At 32.7% G+C, this 17,604-nt stretch overlaps 1 protein-coding gene across 12 annotated transcripts; it reads right to left on the bottom strand.

Annotated features, from left to right (window-relative positions):
- Positions 1-5,292: 5,292 nt before the first annotated feature.
- LOC117915850 (DNA repair protein RAD51 homolog 2-like) lies at positions 5,293-17,126 on the bottom strand. 12 transcript variants are annotated; one of them, XR_004651463.1, is made up of 15 exons: positions 16,963-17,125; positions 16,773-16,886; positions 16,531-16,683; positions 15,859-15,962; positions 15,696-15,759; positions 15,544-15,599; positions 14,945-15,025; positions 13,429-13,488; positions 13,240-13,331; positions 12,962-13,081; positions 11,572-11,715; positions 11,165-11,244; positions 9,995-10,064; positions 9,197-9,244; positions 8,392-8,645 (listed from the first exon to the last, which is right to left on the bottom strand). XR_004651463.1 is itself a non-coding variant. In XM_034831572.1 (13 exons), exons 1-12 carry the CDS (start codon positions 17,044-17,046, stop codon positions 11,201-11,203), a joined length of 1,116 nt encoding a protein of 371 aa, XP_034687463.1. In that variant the 5' UTR covers positions 17,047-17,125; the 3' UTR covers positions 8,805-9,244; positions 11,165-11,200. The 12 variants fall into 12 exon arrangements, 6 of the variants coding, with proteins under 6 accessions (XP_034687463.1, XP_034687464.1, XP_034687462.1 ...); XR_004651465.1 differs by having other exon boundaries at positions 11,169-11,244; XR_004651461.1 differs by lacking the exons at positions 8,392-8,645; positions 9,995-10,064 and adding an exon at positions 5,293-5,380.
- Between the last annotated feature and the right edge of the window lie 478 nt (positions 17,127-17,604).

The raw sequence follows: 17,604 nt of genomic DNA, 5'->3' as shown, positions 1-17,604 counted from the left end.
GTCCACTGGGATGTGAGGGGTTATTTTCCTTATTTGTTCAGAATTTGCAGCTGAGGTTGTTGGAGTCTTAAATCATATAGAATCAATCATAACCATAGTCAATAAAGATCACAACCACCCACTTAATACTACTAATAATAATAATAAAATTCAAAAAAATTTCAAAAAAATTATTTAATATTTTGAAATATTTGTTTATGAGATATCTATCTCTTAAATATAATTACGTAAAAGCCATGGACAAATACAAATAAAATTATATGATTCCCAGAAATATATGTTGGTGCGAACCTGGGAAATAGGAGTGACTAATTGGGTCAAAAGTGTCATTTCAAGATAGGAGAAATCTTAGTTCTCTATGTCAATCAAATCCTGCTGGCTGCTGGCTTTCTTCTTTAATAAATCATTCTGCTCGTGACCGTCCGATACGCTCTCTACTTAATACTGTGTTCCCCTCATCCAGCGGCTGGGGTTATTTCACCAAAATCATTAAAACCCCACCCAATCTCTACATCGTCGCTGTTCTTACTCTGTCCTAGATTTTCCTCCAAACCAGCTCCTTTATGGTCTGTTTGGGCAATGCCTTTAAAATAAAAACCATTCGCATTAACTAATAATGTACATTTAGAGTAACGTCATTTGGAGGATATTTTATTGAGTGGATAGAAAGCAATTTATGAATATTTTAATGGCGTAGCTCAAGTATTTTTACAAAACATTCAATGTCCAAACGCGGCCTTAAAGGAATAATATAGTGATTTCGAGCGGGCAAGAACCGTACACGTCGTTAGCTGCCCGAACTCGGACAGCTGTGAACCACTTTTAACCGCCCGAACCTGCCCCTCCCAATAACTAACAATATTATCACGTTGATTTATGCTTTTTCCATTTTTCGCTTCTGTTTGTTTTTTGGTTTTTTTTTTTTTTTTAAGATATTAGTTTAATTTATATAATTTTGAGGAGAATAAGAAAGAGACGGAAGAAGAGACGAAAAGACGGGAGTGTTGGAGCAGACGGAAGGGATTTTATACGGCGTCTGCCTTTTTTGGGCTCAGAAATTACCAAGGTGTCCCTGTCTGCCCTGCAATGAGTAACACGTGCTTTCTACTTCCTTCTGCTCTGGTGGTTGTTGTTCGTTACGGTTCCTCCCCCTCGTTTCTCGCCTGTTAGCATGTTAGTTACGCTTCCATTTGCCCTCTCTCACTTTACTTCCAAAATTACCCTTGGATTCTATCATTTTGAATTTTTTCGTGAAAACATTCTATTAATTATTTTTCATCCCAATAAAAAATTAATATAAAAATCACGAAAATATTACTACTTTTAAAAAATTTATAATATTTTCTAAAAAAAAATACTTAATAAATAATTATTTTAAAAATATTTTTATTAAAAATACTTCGAAATTTAAAACACCATCATACCGCTCTTAATATCATAAACATATTGTAAATAATGAAACTAATTAGAGTATATTTAATAATAATTTTTTAAAATATTTTAATATTTAAATAATAAAAAATTTTAAATGTTACAATAATTAGAAGTGTTAAAATTGAGACTAAAAAGTGGCTAATTAGAAGGAAATTGATTGGGTAAGGTCGTAGGAGGGAGTAGGGAGGAGAGAGAAGGGTGCATTGGAAAAGTAGTTGAAAATGAGGAGTCGCAAGTTTTGACTGTGATGATTTGCTTTTGACCCACACAGTATAAGGAAGGACGAATGAAACATGGGTTCATCTCCTGGCTCAAGGAAATATCATCAAAATCAAGACCAGTTCGACACTGCCTAAAGCTTTTTGGATAACTTAGTTGGCTACCATAACCATGACTATGCTTCTGCTTTTCTCTCTTTTTCACCTTTTTCAAGATTCAAAATGTTTTCTATAAAGTGGGACGGGGGTGATTGTGATATTTCCTTTTTCTTGTTTTGGTTTTCTTTTTTCTCATCGACAAGACCACACGCAGACCCGAGGCTTTTACTCAAATCTATATTATGATTTTCAGTTTACATAAAATAAAGAAAATAGTAAATACCACCCTCATGTTGCCTTTTATTTGAAAATCTAAACCTAAATAAAAATCACCTAAGTTCGAAAGATGACACGTCACTCCAATAGCTAAGTTAGCTTAGATGATTTTTAGTATGAAATTAGAGTACACCATGTGTTTTTTTGTAGTGAAAAGTCTTGTAATCTTGTTTGTACCTTTTTGTTTGGTATATCTCACATTTTTAATGTGCATTATTAGCGTATAACAACCAATTATTTAGTCATTATAAATAATTAGTTATTTACACACTATGCAATGGCTGTTTGTCTTAAATAATGTATGATGATCGTATTTACGTCTTTAAGGGTAATTATGGATTTTGCTCGAATTTTATATCGAATGGACATCACACCTTCATGAGGTAAGCCAATTGGTAATTATTTTCAAGAACAATTGTTTGCAAAATAAGTTTTCAAGATTATTTTTACTTTTAAAGTTCATATTTTAATTATTTTTCATTTATTATTTAAAGATTTTTTAAAAAATTATTATGTAAATATAAAAATGATTGAAAATATTGTAGATTATAATTATTTTAATATATATATATATATATAGTTGAAATTATTCCAAGTTTTTAAACTAAAATAGAACTATTTTTTAAAATATAGTTTTTTAAGAATTATTTTTCAAAATATTTTAAAATAGGTGTTTCTTTTTTAATTCTTAATTCTCTTATCAAATTTTAAGAAATGTATATATATATATATATATATATATATATATATATATATATATATATTACATAAAATTAGATAAGCATATATTTAAACTTTTATTTAAATTAAATGAATTTTTAAAACATTAAAAAAATAAAATGTGAAAATTTAAATGTTGGAATTGAGCCACATGAACTTACCATGACTAACGCTTAGCATTTGAAAAGAAAAGGTTAGAGGCCTAGGACCGTTAGGAGAAATCGAGACTATGACTTAACTTTATGTCCAACCAACTCCTTGTACCATCTAGGTATACGCCATCTACCAATTGTTTATTTGTCCTTTAAGGAAGCATCAGACTAGGACTAAACCTTATGTCCAACCAACTCCTGGTACCATTTGGGTAAGTTACCAGGAGTTGGTTGGACATAAGGTTTAGTCCTAATCTCCAATTCTCCCGGGGATGCCTCCTCAAGGAACAAATAAACAATTGGTAGATTTGAAGGGGAACGGTATTAGGCCTTTGACCTTCCTTTCGGAAGTGCTAAGCGCCAACCATGATGGGTCCATGTGGCTCAATCCCAACATTAAATGCTTAAAAAATAATGTTAGATGAGACAATTTAAGAATGCGTTTGTTATTGATTTTGAGAAGTATTTCTATCATTTCTAATACTTGAAAAATAAAATTTTAAAGTATTAGAAAGACATCATTGCCAAACGTATTCTAAGAGTTCATTTGGTAGTAATTTAAAAAAGTGTTTTTAGCCTAAAAATGCTTTTGAGAAAAATTAGAACCTATTTGACAGTGATTCTAGAAAACGCTTTCAATATTTTTAATACTTGAAATTTTTTATCATTCAAGTATTAAAAATATTAGAAATGCTTTTTAAAATCACTCCCAAACGAACTCTTAAATGTTTGGTAAAATTTAAAAAATATTTTTAAAAATCTAAAAAATCATTTATAATATTGAAAAACCATTTATAATGTTTTCTAAATAAATACTTGATTAATGATTATTTTAAAAACACTTATAGAAAAAACACTATTATTAAAAACATATCAAGTAAAAATGTTCTCAAAGAAAATTTATCATTTACTTTAAACCGATTACACCTTATGACACAAAATCGATCAAATCCCCATTTTACAATTCCAAAAGTAGAGAAAAAAAAACCCTAACTCAACTTTTCAGCTTTAAGTCATTGACCTCAAAACCTCTCGTAATCTATGACCACCTTAAGATATCATGGGCATGTATCATTCTCGGCACTATATATGGGAAAAAAATTTTAGTTATTACTTTTAGAAAAATGTATTTTTGGTGCAAATGACATATATAGTACATGTTTTTTTTTTTTTTTTCACTAGTCCCATTTTTGAATAAATACGTATAATATTTATAATGGCTTTAGAAAGGGCAATGCAATCAATTGGAGTTCACTTTGCTTGCATCTTTTTAAAGGCGAAGAGTGCTTCAAGCTTTGCTTGATTCTAACACTAACATTAACACATCTCTTTGTAAGGTTTATGATTCAAAAGTCAATTTGAATTGGTTTGAATTTGAAAATATCTTTAAATAGTCAACCAATTGAAATGGGTTTGCCCAATTTTTCTATTTATGAATGATGGATGAGAATGAGGGGTCACTATTTGGTGGGTTGACTCTTTATCCCACTCGTCACATCAACACCAATCTCACCATTTTCATTTTTCCTCCATTACTTGATGCCATGGTTGATATTGCGTCCAATATATTTAACATTATTAGTTATTATTTAATATAATTTATTATCCACAAACTCAAATTTTATATCAAAAACAATATTCTCAATGATATAATAAACTCTTTAATTTACAGAGGTACACATAATTAGTTAATTGAATTACATAAGAATCTCAAGGACTTTTGTGTAAATTATTTTATATTTATATAAAATATATTAAAACGTAAGTTAAATATTTTTTTATAATTTTTATGTTTTTATATTTTAATAAAAGATATATATTTTAATATTTTTATAATTCAAACTTATTCTAGCCGTTCAAATTTTGTCCATGTCATTAGTCAAACGGAACAAAGGATTAGATGGTTGAACTCGCTCAATTTTGGATTCAAAATTGCAATAAAAAATATTTATATATTAAGTTCCATAAATTTATTAATTTTGGGGAGAAAAAGATTAAAGAGAAAATTAAGCATAAAAATTGGGGTCCCGAGTGGGGCTTCAAAGTCGTGAACAAAATAATGGCAAGACAAACTAATTATATGCGAGCGTCTTTTTCTCAACCGACACGTGGCAGTGGAAAGGCAGAATTGTGGGAGAGAGAAAGGGACAGGCATATACGATATTTTTTTTCATAGTCACGAACAATTAGTACCTTCCTCTTAGGGTAATCCTCCTACCTTAAAACCTTTTACTAAGCTTCTTTGCTAATTCTAGTAACTTCAACCAACCATCCCCACCACCTTGATTATGACTCTTCCACCGGCAATATCCGGTTCCACAAGTCACCTCATCCCCACAATCGTATTCGTATCAACAACGCTATCTTGGGTCCCTCCCTCGACCAATCACCCTCCTCCACGTACTTGATTCTAGACTTTGCCCAACCCGCCCTCTTGCTTATAAGTTTCCAAATGGTTCATGGACGGAGAAGATTTTTTCCCTAAAAAATAATTTAATAATAACAATAAATTAATAATTTATAAAAACAAAAGTACTTAAAAATTAAAAGCCAAAGGTCCACCATCATTATAAAAATCCTTTTTTTTCAAATACTGATAATATTTTTTTTACGTAGAAGTCTTGTATGGCTCAAGATGAAAATATAAAATACTATAATAGTAAAAATTAATAATTAAAAAAAAACGGCTGCCGATATGCTGTGTTCTACCACTATACTTATTCCAAATCCTTTTTTTTTCGGCTATAAAACTTCAAAAAAAAAAAGAAAAAAGAAAAAAAAGCAGTGATTAATTAATGATATTGATTTATTTTATTATTCAACCTTAATTTAAAATATTAAACCTAGGAAAAGCAAGTCAATTGCATTTAAAAAATACACATAGCTTCGTGGCCAAACGACCTTTTGCTTTGTGTGGAAGTCTTGTAGATATGACAATTTTCGAGGGTATCAATGCAATGAGATAATATATATATATATATAAAAGAAGGTATGGGCATGTATAATATTAAAGAAAAAAAAAAAAAAAAGTGTAAAATGGGAAAGTAGAAATGGGGTTTCCTTTTTTGGTGGGTATATTGTCGGCAAGGTTGTGTACGAGGTTTGTGCCTAGGGGGACGTGGACGCTTCCTCTCCATTCATGGAAATTACCTTTTCTATCATTATCCTTAGTCAAACTCTTATATTTTTCCTTTTTCTTTTTTTAAAATTTAAAATTTTAAAATATTTTATTCTATTCTCTCTCCTCAACCCGCCATTATTGCCAAGTCTGAATCAATGGGAAACGAAAAAAAATATAAAATAAAATAAAGAAAAAGAAAAAGAAAAATGCTGGTATCGTACCACTACTTTTTCATATGTGTAATCACCTAAATGCCCTTATCCAACCCCATATTTATTTATTTATTTATTTATAATTGGCGTGAAGAGACCGGCTCCTGTGCGGTCGACATCACGCATTCAACGTGACAAAAGGAGATCTCCCAAACTTTTCTGACAAATCAGGACCATCAAAAGGCTCCCCGAACTGTTGAATCCTAAGTTGTTTCCCTTTCCCATGCTCATCATCATTCATCACAACGCCAAGGCAGACATACAACTCAATTATAGCTGATAACCGGGGTGTATTATCCACCGAATCAAACCGGTCAATCCTATGAGACTTTATATAATTTCTTTTTCCTTCACATGTCACATATGATTATTAAATATAAGAGGTAAAAAAATAAAATAAGTACAAATAATTATTTTATATTCAATAATCACTCCTCACAACGTGAGACACACTCAATCTTCAAGGTCTCAACACCATTAGTTCGTACTTTGATTCAATCTTTATTTTATGGACAACCTATAGGTCTATAGTTTGATTTTGTTCACTCTAACTCAATGCCCTTTTGGACTAAAATTAGATCCATATGTATTTTTTTTTTAAATATTACAATTATAAAACTTTTTTAATTCATAATTAAATCTCTATTAATATTTTTTATATTTTGAATTTTAGTAGATGATTGTTTAATAACTTAAAGTGACTTAATAATTTAATTTAAGTCCTTAAATAAATTATTTATATTTAATAAAATAACTTAATGATACGATTTAAAATAAAAAATAACTTTAACTAATAAATAAAAATAATTAACTTATTCTTAAGTTTTAAATCTTTATTTTATTTTTTTTATCCATAATTACTCTAATTACCTTTACATTAAGACCTCCATTGTTAACCAATTTTCTTTAATTATAATTTATGAGGAATAAATATGTTAATTTGATAATTTAGAATAAATTTTAAATTAATTTTATCAAATAATCTTAATACTTAAAAGTAAAAATTAAATAATAAATTTTAAGTCAACAATAAATATATTTAATTTAAAATCAACTTAAATAATTACTATTAAATTTTACCAAACATCACTTTTTTTTAATAATTATAAATTATTAGATTTTAAATATTATTTTGATAAAAATAATATTTCTTAAACTGAATATACTATTTACTTTGCAAGATGATTGATTCTGTCACTTACCTATTAATTAATTGACTTAAAAGCATACCAAAATACCTTTTTTTTTTTTGTTTGGTAGCAAAGAAAATGAGGTGTGAAAACGATGCTAACCATTTTTTTATATTATTATATAATTAAAAACTCACGAATATCACACCGAACACGTACCATCAAAGCCATTAAATCTACAGTGATTAAACCGACAAAAAAGAAAAAAAAAAAAGGGAAAAAAGAAAAGGAGGCCTAAACGAGTATTTTCTTTTTATTTTTTTTAAGGAAAATGATAGGACCTGATGGCTTTAAAAGCACTATTGCAAAAAGTTGATTCAACCTTTGGGCTTTTCCACAAGGGCCACATTTAAACGCGACAATTTTCGGTATCATTCTATCTCCATCGACCATCGACTATTTTAAGGAAAGAGATTATTTTTTCCCTTTTTTTTTTTTGAGGGGTTAAGGCCAGTTGCCACAAGAGGCAATGCACATTAAACAAATCAGAATTAAGAAAGAAAGAAGATTATACATCAAGGTGGTCCATCATGGCCAACAAATACAATGCCACTAATTAATATAATATGCACCATGCCACTAATTAATATATGATCTTTTATTATGTAGTATACCATATACTAAGCATAAAAAATTTCGAGGAGATTAAGATGCCAAAACATACAATAAAAAAAAAAGGCATGCCAATTCACATAATCCGAGATTCGTTTAATTTAATGAAGATTTGCTTTTGAGCTTAGACCTTGTTTGGATCGATTTTTGACGAATTAAAAGCTCTTTTTGAGCATTTATTAATAAATATTTCCGTGTTTGATAAAATTTTTATAATACCGATATTATCCTTTAAAATCGGAGAGGAAGCGGAACTTAAAATCAACAGGGGTTTGGAAACCATTGATACCCAAAGTGAGAATGGTGGCTAAGTGGATGATTCACATAACACAACTGAGAGACCTAAGGAAAAGAAGATTCAAAGCAATCCTGGTGTGTGGAGAGAAATGATATAAAATGGAAAAGCCTAAGAGAAGAAAGGAAAGAAACCTTAAAAACCAGTCAATCTTTGTGTGCTTTGGGTGCATATAATATTTTCCTTTTGTCTTGAGAAACCATTCTTGAAGGGTGTGGACTGTGGAGTACTTTTATGTCTTCTTTAGGCGAGAGCAAACAAACAAACAACCCAACCCAGTTCCTTGTATAGTTTAAAAGCTCTTTTTCCTCGGTTCCTACAAATAATAAACAAGAATAAATCTTTTGAATCTTGATGGAGTGCATGCTAAGGTATTCTTGTTCCAAAGATCTGACTCATAAACTAATAAGATTTTGCTTTGGTACATGATCACATGGTATCACCCTCATCATGCCATCATGATCTTTGCCGCCTATTTTTTTTTTTTTCGTCGATGAACCTCCCATGACCAAGCCCTTTGGACTTTCATGGGGATATTGCAGCCTTTTTTCTTTTTAAATAACCAAGAAACTTCCTATGGCCGAGCCCCTTGGACGCTCCATAGGGACCCAAAATCTCTGGGTACTGATAGTGCCTGTCACAACCAGCACTGGTTCAACAAACAACAGAAATCAAACCTAGGATCATACACCTCTACCACAGATATCCTAGCATTTGCCTTAACCGGCTAGACACCTTGACAGGGTACAGCCGAATGCTGACTATTTATGGAAACTCAATGTTGCCACTTCTCTACTCCTTACTGGAGATTCATGATAATAGAACAAATAGCAGGTATGATTATATCTTTTAGGTGTAAGTCATTACCTTAAATTATGTGTTCCTTGTCTGCTGGTCTGCATGAATCCATTGCATCTGAAACAAATAGTGGTTGGTTAGTGCAAGAAAAAACAATGCTTACAACCTTGTATAATGTCTAAGCTCTGATTTCTGGAGCTTCAGAGAGTAAAGAAACTATAATAATAATTCTAACCAGCTGGCCAAATGAAAGTTTATTAGCAGAGTAAGATCTATAGCATTACCAGAGTTAAGAGGGTGTGTTCAATGGGAAAAGTGCCAAAGATGCTCAGACAAAATCTAAATTATGTTAGAAAAGAAATGAAGGAAACCAAAAAGAAAGAAACAAATACTCAAAGGCAGTCACAATCTGCATGCTAAACTCAAGTTCAAGCTCAATAAAGAACAGTCTTCCTAATATAAAATCCCCAACTCTCTGGCAGTATCCTTTTTGAATCCTTTTACCAAATCTTATGCCTAAACTGAGAATGTCTTCATCTTGTGAACATTTTTCCTTTAACATCTCTACTCCTATTCTTCTTTTCCTCTCTCTCCTACTCTCTCACTCTCTCAGCAATTCAGTTCAAATTTCACCCTCACATGCAACAAGCAATAGCTCTCTACTTTCCACCCTTCATCGGAGACTCAAAAAGTTGCGGCGATTCCTTTTTATATTATGAGTAAACTGTCATTGGCTGATCCTGACCTCCCTTCCAATATAAAAGAAAGAAAAATGGATTAGATCAATGAGTATTTGTTTCCTTCAACATAATCATCAATACACTTAAAATTTTGAATTCTATAATGAAAAAGAAATATCACAATCACCCGGTTTGTGTGCTTCTCAATTTGCTTGATCACTTCTTAATTCTTAATCATCATGTTCCCCCTCTGTCCACTTCACCAAAAAAGACAAAACAACATAAAAGAAAGTCCTTCCTCTCTGAATGTAATGAGAACCTGAGCAAATATATTAAAAAACACTAGCTAACACAGGGATATTTTTGTTTGTAGCTTCGCCCTTCAGACCATTACCATAAGATGGACAACCCACTTCTACCATTTTGTTCTATTCAGGAATGCCAAGACATAGGCAAAAATAACTGAAGGATGCCCTCTTATTTTTTTACTTTTCCCTGGCTTCTAGCCAATCTAACACTTAAATGACAGGTTTAGCCAGGATCAACAGGACTTATAAGCAGCCTAATTCTTCTCCATCTGTACTTGTCAAACCAACTCCAGGTCTATGTGATGCAAGATCTTGTACATATCACATGACCATAAACACTAAAACTCAACATTTACCTCCATATGAACACAAACCCCAAAACATTACCCTCAAACTAAACTCCCAACTTCTCCACTACCCACCTTTTCCACATATCAAAAGGGTTCACTGCTGATATACCCTTAAGAATCCTCAAGGGTTTTTTCATTTTTTGAATAATTAGATTAGACAAAATAGAATTTGATATCTCAAAATACTAATTATGATTCAAATTGAAGCATGTATTACAATTTCATTGATAGAAATTAAAAAAAAAAAAATTGACACGGTTGTCTCAAGTTGAAGCAAGTACATATCACCACATTTTGTTGATAACTATATTAACACACTTAAACCTATTCCGAAGTAGGACACACAGCTTTAAATAGGCTTAGAATGGTAGAGCAGGATTCCAGCTACTCAGTGCCGACCCCAGGTAGTTGAGAATTTATCTCGTTATAATGCTAGTCAGTTCTGTCTATTACAAAGAGGAATCCAATTTATCTATCACATGACAAATTCATGACAGCTGTTTAAACTATCTTATACGGCGAAGTGGAATTACACTGTTTCTATCCAAGTTCATTCACCTACAAAAGATACCATTTTTAAAAAAATGTGTGAATGAATAAAGAATGTGTTCTTCATTGGATTTTCCTCAAAAGTAAAAGGTAACATAGGAGCACGGTTCAAATGAGTCAGCAGTACATGGTATAAGAATTGCAACATGCCTACATATTGATTGATGCAGCTTGCGTCCTGATTGATCACTGCAACCTTTCACTGTCAAAGTTGATGATGTCCTCGTGGCCTGCATTTCAGCATTAAAGCAAAATATGAGGCTTCCCAAATTGTATACTTCAAGCAAGTTTTGCTTAGTCTACAATACAGCTGGCATTCAAAGCATTTTCATGCATATGGGCATAGAGGTGGACCCCCTAATATCTTGGCAAGGTAATGGTACTGATATCATTTGTTGGGGGATTTGTTTTCATCAAAATCATGCAAGCAAAAATCAATAGATGAAGGGTGCCACCCTCACATGTGCTCCCCTGTAGGACAATGCCATTGGTAGGTTCTTCAGTTTGCACTATTACTGTTCTGCAAATTTCACCCTACAGAAGTTCTGATAACAAACCTTGATAGTGAATTGTGCTTATCTGTGGTCCTTTCATTTCTATTCCCTCATCATTTAGCAAGGAGATCCCTGATGGAGTTATGTTGAAAGGGAATGCCAGAGGTGGAGATATTGGAGATTTTGCCACTTTCAGAAACCTCTGACCTGCAAAAGAAGAAAAAGCATATTTCATACTAATAAAAAATGTTATAGATTTTCAGATGTTAATAGAAATGAATCCTCTCATTTAAAATAATGATTAATGTTGGCTTAGACACGAAGAAATTTATTCATTGTATAAAAGTATTCCTGTTTAAAATATATCCCCATTGATTATGGCTTTTTTCAAACACTTGAGAAAAAAAAATTGTTTCAATATTTCAAATTTAAAGCACTGTAAATATAAAAAGGATGGCAAAAGAATCCCTAATTTGGAAAAAGTTGTTACCTCTGAAGAAAAATATGAGATCCCTAATAAGCTTTGCTTACTTTCAGACAAATCCTTGTGGTTGTAAAAGGTTGATCTATTGTCAATCTAAGTCCACATGAAGATATAAAGTTCAAACTTTGCTGGTAATGGGTCACACAACTCAGCCATCCAGAGATAGCACTTATGATTACCTTAACATGTTGGAGTTTGAGTTGGCTTGGCTCTCAAAGTCATAATATTCTGCTGTGTTTTGACTTCAAAACTGCACTGTGGCCTTGAGAAGATGATGGCCTTCTTGGGATACAGCTTTTAAAGGCATGTATCGACTCAAGAATTTTTTTTCCTGGGTTTGCACATTAAAAGTTTGGATGTTGTACCAGGTTCCAAGCCTCTAAAGTAGTGGCAGAGGATAGAATCTTTTACAGATCTTCCAGACCATCAATTGTAAGGAGATCACATCATGGAGAAAACTGCCAACTCAGATGTGTCTGAAACCCAAGTACTATAATTACTGCCCATGACACCCAGACATGATGGGTCTAGAAAAATTCTAATGGGTCAAAATGGCCTCAGACAAGTATTTTGCAGAAAAATAACACATCCTTGGGTCCAAATCATGCAGAAGTAGTGATGAAATTTAGGTTTCATAATGAGGTACGAATTGACCCAGAGCAGAGGGTAAAAGAAAAGCAAGAATTTGCTCAGAAAAAAAGGTTTTGTTGTGTTTGTGCATCAGATATTCCATAACAGCACAAGCATAAAAACAACTTTCCTCCAAAAACTGAATGGATAAATCAAATAACAGTCGTATTGTGATAGGGCCAACTAAAACAGCGGTTTATGCTTACTGGGAACATTAACTACTTGATTTTTTTTTTCCTTTTGGCATACTGAAAGAAAAATGGATATTATAGATGCTGTCAGGTTCACCTATCATGACAGCCTAGGATCATTTAAAGTTAATGTAAGTCTTATGCTAACCTGCTTTAGCCTCAAGCACAAGACGAATGGTTACAGCATGAGCCCAATGAATCCCCAAAGCAGCAACAAGATGAGAATCAAATCTCGTGTGGTCATCTACAGTTTCACCCCTGCTCTCCACTGCAAGGGATAAATTATAGGATTAATAATCAGGCCAGAAGCTTTCACAATCTAAATTATCTAATGTTGAGAATCACCCTGTTATTCACTGCAAAGAATAGATTATAGTGTTAATAATTTTGGGCAGAAGGTTTCACAATCTAATTTTGCCACTGCACCTTGGAAGGAATATTGCGAGGTTCCGTCATGGCTTTGAGACCTCACCTGGTTTGTCACTACAATAGGAATTCGTGAAAATTCTGCAACTGACCTAGAGATGTCAAAAATGTAATATCACTTGACCAGAAAAAATAATATGTAGCCAAGAAGTTCCAAGAAACCAAAAGTTAAAGGGATATGATCCTCACTTAATAAAAGAAATATGCCAACCCAATGAATGTTGTCTGGTAGGCCCCTGGTCATATTCCCTGAAAAACAAAAATGGTGGACAATGCCTAAATATCACAAAAGCCAGAAGGCAAGGTGCATCATCCAGCTAGTATCTATGCTTGGATTTTGTATGGACTCCTAAGGTCAGACCAAATTTATGCCCAGAAAAAAGGAAACTACAATTCATGCCGTAGAGCATATGGAGATAGAACATGCAACAATGGTGTCAGAAAACCTGAAGAATACAAGAAAGGGGGATTAACTTTGAGGAATTAAATTGACCAAACAAGTTTCCATCAAGCAACAGTTGAAAATTCCAAGAAGTTCCACACATAAATGTAGGTAACATTAGAACTACAATTTTCTATTACAGGGTAAAAATTACTTAATAAGGATGCACAATGCAGCCATTATGATACACAAGTTTGAAATATTGTCTAGAGAGTCTACAGATTCAGATGGCATATGATACACAATGTTAGGCAGTTAATGAAAAATGCCCAGAAAACGGATGAGGCTGAAATCAGCACACCAAGCAGAGTTACAATACAAATGCTAGAGGGCAAAATGAATGCATTCATGAGAAGTTAGAGATTGCTTCAATCATGGGCAACACAAGGAAGAAATGAAAGTCATTTAAAATGGCTGGGCGATATACAAAAACTAATGAATGCACAAGCAAAAAAGAATGACTTGATTAAAGTAGCAGACAGTGAAATGAAAAGAAAAAGGTCAAATGGAACATTGGTCAAGGTGGTGAAATATATGATTAGCGAGGAATTAATAGAGGACATGACCCTTAAATAAAGTTAAATTGCCAAATAGGATTTTTGTAGCTGACCCCAATCAATCAGATTAAGGCTGAATTGAGTTGAATTCAATACATTCAGTGCCAGACACTGCCATCTAGGCTGAAGCTTCTGATACTCAAGTAAGAAAAAAGAAATAGGGTGAAAATTGGCAGAAATAAAAGCATTCAAACATCCCTCCCTCTCCTCTCAGTGTTAGATTCAAAAGAATTTGGCAGATTTTATTTCTTAGATTTACAACATTTCTTTCACCATTCCCTCTTAAGATAAGGAAATACCCAAGCCAATGACTGACAAAGTATAATGTGAACAGAACCAAGATTACGAATTCCATTGCATGAGAGAACTCAATACAATAATAAATTCACCTTTGAGAGGAAAAGTAAACGATTGTATTGAAGGCTGGTTCTACACAGATCAGATATTTGAGGTTATCCTTTTCAGAAAAAACCAGAATTTTAGTTCCCAATAACAATATATATATTTTATAATACATAATAGAATATAATAGACATTTATACTAGAGATCTAAAGCAAATAGCTGCAGATAAAATATCGCTCAATCTCAAGTAAGGGTAGTTATACTATTTCATGCAACAAGAGTAGCTGATGTGGAAGTGTGGCAGCTTGATCTGAGTCCAAATAAAAAGGTCTAGACACATATCATTTCAATATTAAAACTCACCCTGTAACAAGAGCAGCCATGCTATCAATCACAAGCAACTTCACATGATTTTGGAGAAGTGAAATCTTAATGTGCTGTAAGCTGGAAATAAATTACATAATTAAAACTCAAAAAAGGAATTAAGTAGCCTCTTGACTTGTTCATATACAGAAGTAAGAAAGACAAAGGGAAGAAAAGCTTCAAGGAATTTCTCAGCAGCGCATGTACTTTTAATTATTCATTAGAAACATGATGCACCTTTCATTTAGCTTAATCCAAAAGATAGACAATTTTGGATTTTTTAATAAATGAACTAAATTAAACATGTGATTGAAAAATGGATAGCATGGTGGAACATTGGAGCATAATTAAAAAAATTGTGGGTTTAACATGATTGATACTGAACTTCAGAAACCACAGGTGGACTAAGGAGATGCTTGGCTATGCTAACTCATGCATTAGGGACAAAAATCAAATTTATCAACAAGATAATATTCATTAGACTCGGGTTATATTCCAATCAGCAGATAGATTTGCATAAATTCTCTACTGATGGAAAATAAGTCAGATTTACCAACAAAATAACATCTATTGGACTCAAGTTATATTTTAGGAAACACCTCTCAGTAAATTCAGACAGTGATGTTGGCCTCAAAACTAGGATCCTCCCGGCCATCTGCAAAATAAATTAAAAATGCCCTTTTGAGATCCTCAATTCTGCTATAAAATTAACAAATGAAAACAATAAAAACCGGATAAACAGTGGGCATGCCTCCTTTGCCATTCCTTCCACATGGAATATTTCTGGGAAACTCTTTGATCCAATTTCTATCATCCTGCAGAAAGAAATGTTCAAATTATGAACAGTTGTCATGTCTTGTTAAAACATAGCAATGAAAATTATGTCACAAACCTGAATTACTAGAAGCAAATACCTTCTTGAACTAAACTTGGATTCGGCATCAATATATATTACACGGCCATCTAAGCCTCCATAACTTGCAGGCAGAGAAGCCAATAATGAGAGTTTAAGGCAAAACTGCAATTCCATCAAATAGACAACAATTCAACCTGTCTCAGGCAGATACTTCCCATAAAAGAATGCACATACTCCAAGGTCATATTTGATTGCAATATGAACTCATTAAATAAAATGCCTGCTTCTCAGTATTAGTCATGCAATAGCTCTTCTCATATGTATATCTTTTCAAAATAGGCACCAAAAAATGTAGTCTTGTATCTTGCAAATCCCACATTCCCTGTTTTCCCAGTGGACCAAACAATGGAGAATTATTGTTATCTTTGATAAAGGGAGTGAAACTTTTTATGAAGCTAGACACACTAAGAAGAAAAGCAAATTGACCAAAAAAAAAAAACAAAAAAACAAAAACAAGAAATGCCCATAGTAGCAAAGCTCATAATCAAACCCAATACCTATATCATTTTCTTCAAATTTTTGTGATATCGATTCTGAAAGTTTCCTTCTTATTTCTCATGTTTGTATGTTAGTTCCAGCAACAAATTGGTAATCCCAACCATCAATATCTTGATAAAAATTGGAACACAACAATTAGGGAAAAATAAAATCTCAAAACCAAAAAACATACTTGGGTTTTGCCAATTCCGGGAGGACCAACCAACTCAGTAAGAACACCAAATGGGATTCCACCCCCTAAAGCCTCGTCCAACCCTTTGAGGCGTGTGGGAAGATGGCCAGCCATATACTCATTCTGAACCCTCTGCTCCATCAGTGACAGGGCCTACAAAACACAACGACTGTAACCCACATTTCCAATTCTGTTTCTGTGAAAATGGAATGATGGGTTTTGCAAGTAGCGATGATTCTTACAGTTTGCGTCGGTGGCGAGACGATTTCGCTGATGTGTGCCACTGCAGATGTTACTCGCGCCATACCCACATCCAATAACTCCATCAATTCGAATTCGGTTAGAGATAATGCTTCCTGAAACCACACGATACCTATGGAAAATATGATTCCAATTTTCTACGAAAGATTAAAGGGTTAGTGGGGAGGTTACCTTGGCAGTAGTGATGTTGCGAGCAGCGAAGATGTTGGCTATTGATGTGGGGAGACCCATCTCACTGATCAACTTGTTCGCCATCGTTCCTTCTTCCTTTGCCCTCCCTTCTCCGGAGCGTTTCTACACTTAAATTCCATTTTTTGAGGGAAAAATGTGGGCATACAGTGCGATTTTTTTTTTTTTTTTTGCAATTAAGAAATTATTTGTTTAGCTTTTCCAAGGTACCAAAAAAAAAATCCATATACCACTGTGAATATTTATGACATGCAGCTGTTATGAGTTGTGGAGGTGTAATTTAAAATTCAATGAAAATAAAGGATAGGAACAGAGAAGAACACATCATTTACCCATTAGTTTTCCCGTTGCATTAAATGTAGGAAAGTAATAATGAAAATAAGGTCGGTTCTTGAAAATAATTTTTTATTATTTAAAAAAAAATTTCAATCCAAAATAAAATTTCAAAAATTTATTCTAAAAAATTATTTTGATTAATAATTGAAAATATGAAAAATGCTTTAAAAACATTGTACCGAAACATAAGTGTGTACTATCTTTATGGAAAATAAGTTGACAAAATTATTTTTTATATTTGAGTTGTGAAGTAAAATTTTATTCCTCCAAATTATTTTTAAGAATTGT

The sequence above is a fragment of the Vitis riparia genome, chromosome 6 (genome assembly GCF_004353265.1).
Source record: "Vitis riparia cultivar Riparia Gloire de Montpellier isolate 1030 chromosome 6, EGFV_Vit.rip_1.0, whole genome shotgun sequence".
NCBI classification, from domain to species: Eukaryota; Viridiplantae; Streptophyta; class Magnoliopsida; order Vitales; family Vitaceae; genus Vitis; species Vitis riparia.
Note: the sequence above shows the minus strand (reverse complement) of the source record. Positions and strands in the feature narration are given on the sequence as shown.

What these genes read in the sequence shown, in the direction of transcription:
- LOC117915850 (XM_034831572.1), bottom strand. Translation starts at nt 17,046, where the DNA reads ATGGCGAACAAGTTGATCAGTGAGATGGGTCTCCCCACATCAATAGCC. An exon ending in CCGGAATTGGCAAAACCCAA is followed by an intron (nt 15,963 to 16,530) that starts GTATGTTTTTTG and finishes ATGGAATTGCAG; the next exon opens with TTTTGCCTTAAACTCTCATT. An exon ending in CTGTCTGAATTTACTGAGAG is followed by an intron (nt 15,026 to 15,543) that starts GTGTTTCCTAAA and finishes ATTTATTTCCAG; the next exon opens with CTTACAGCACATTAAGATTT.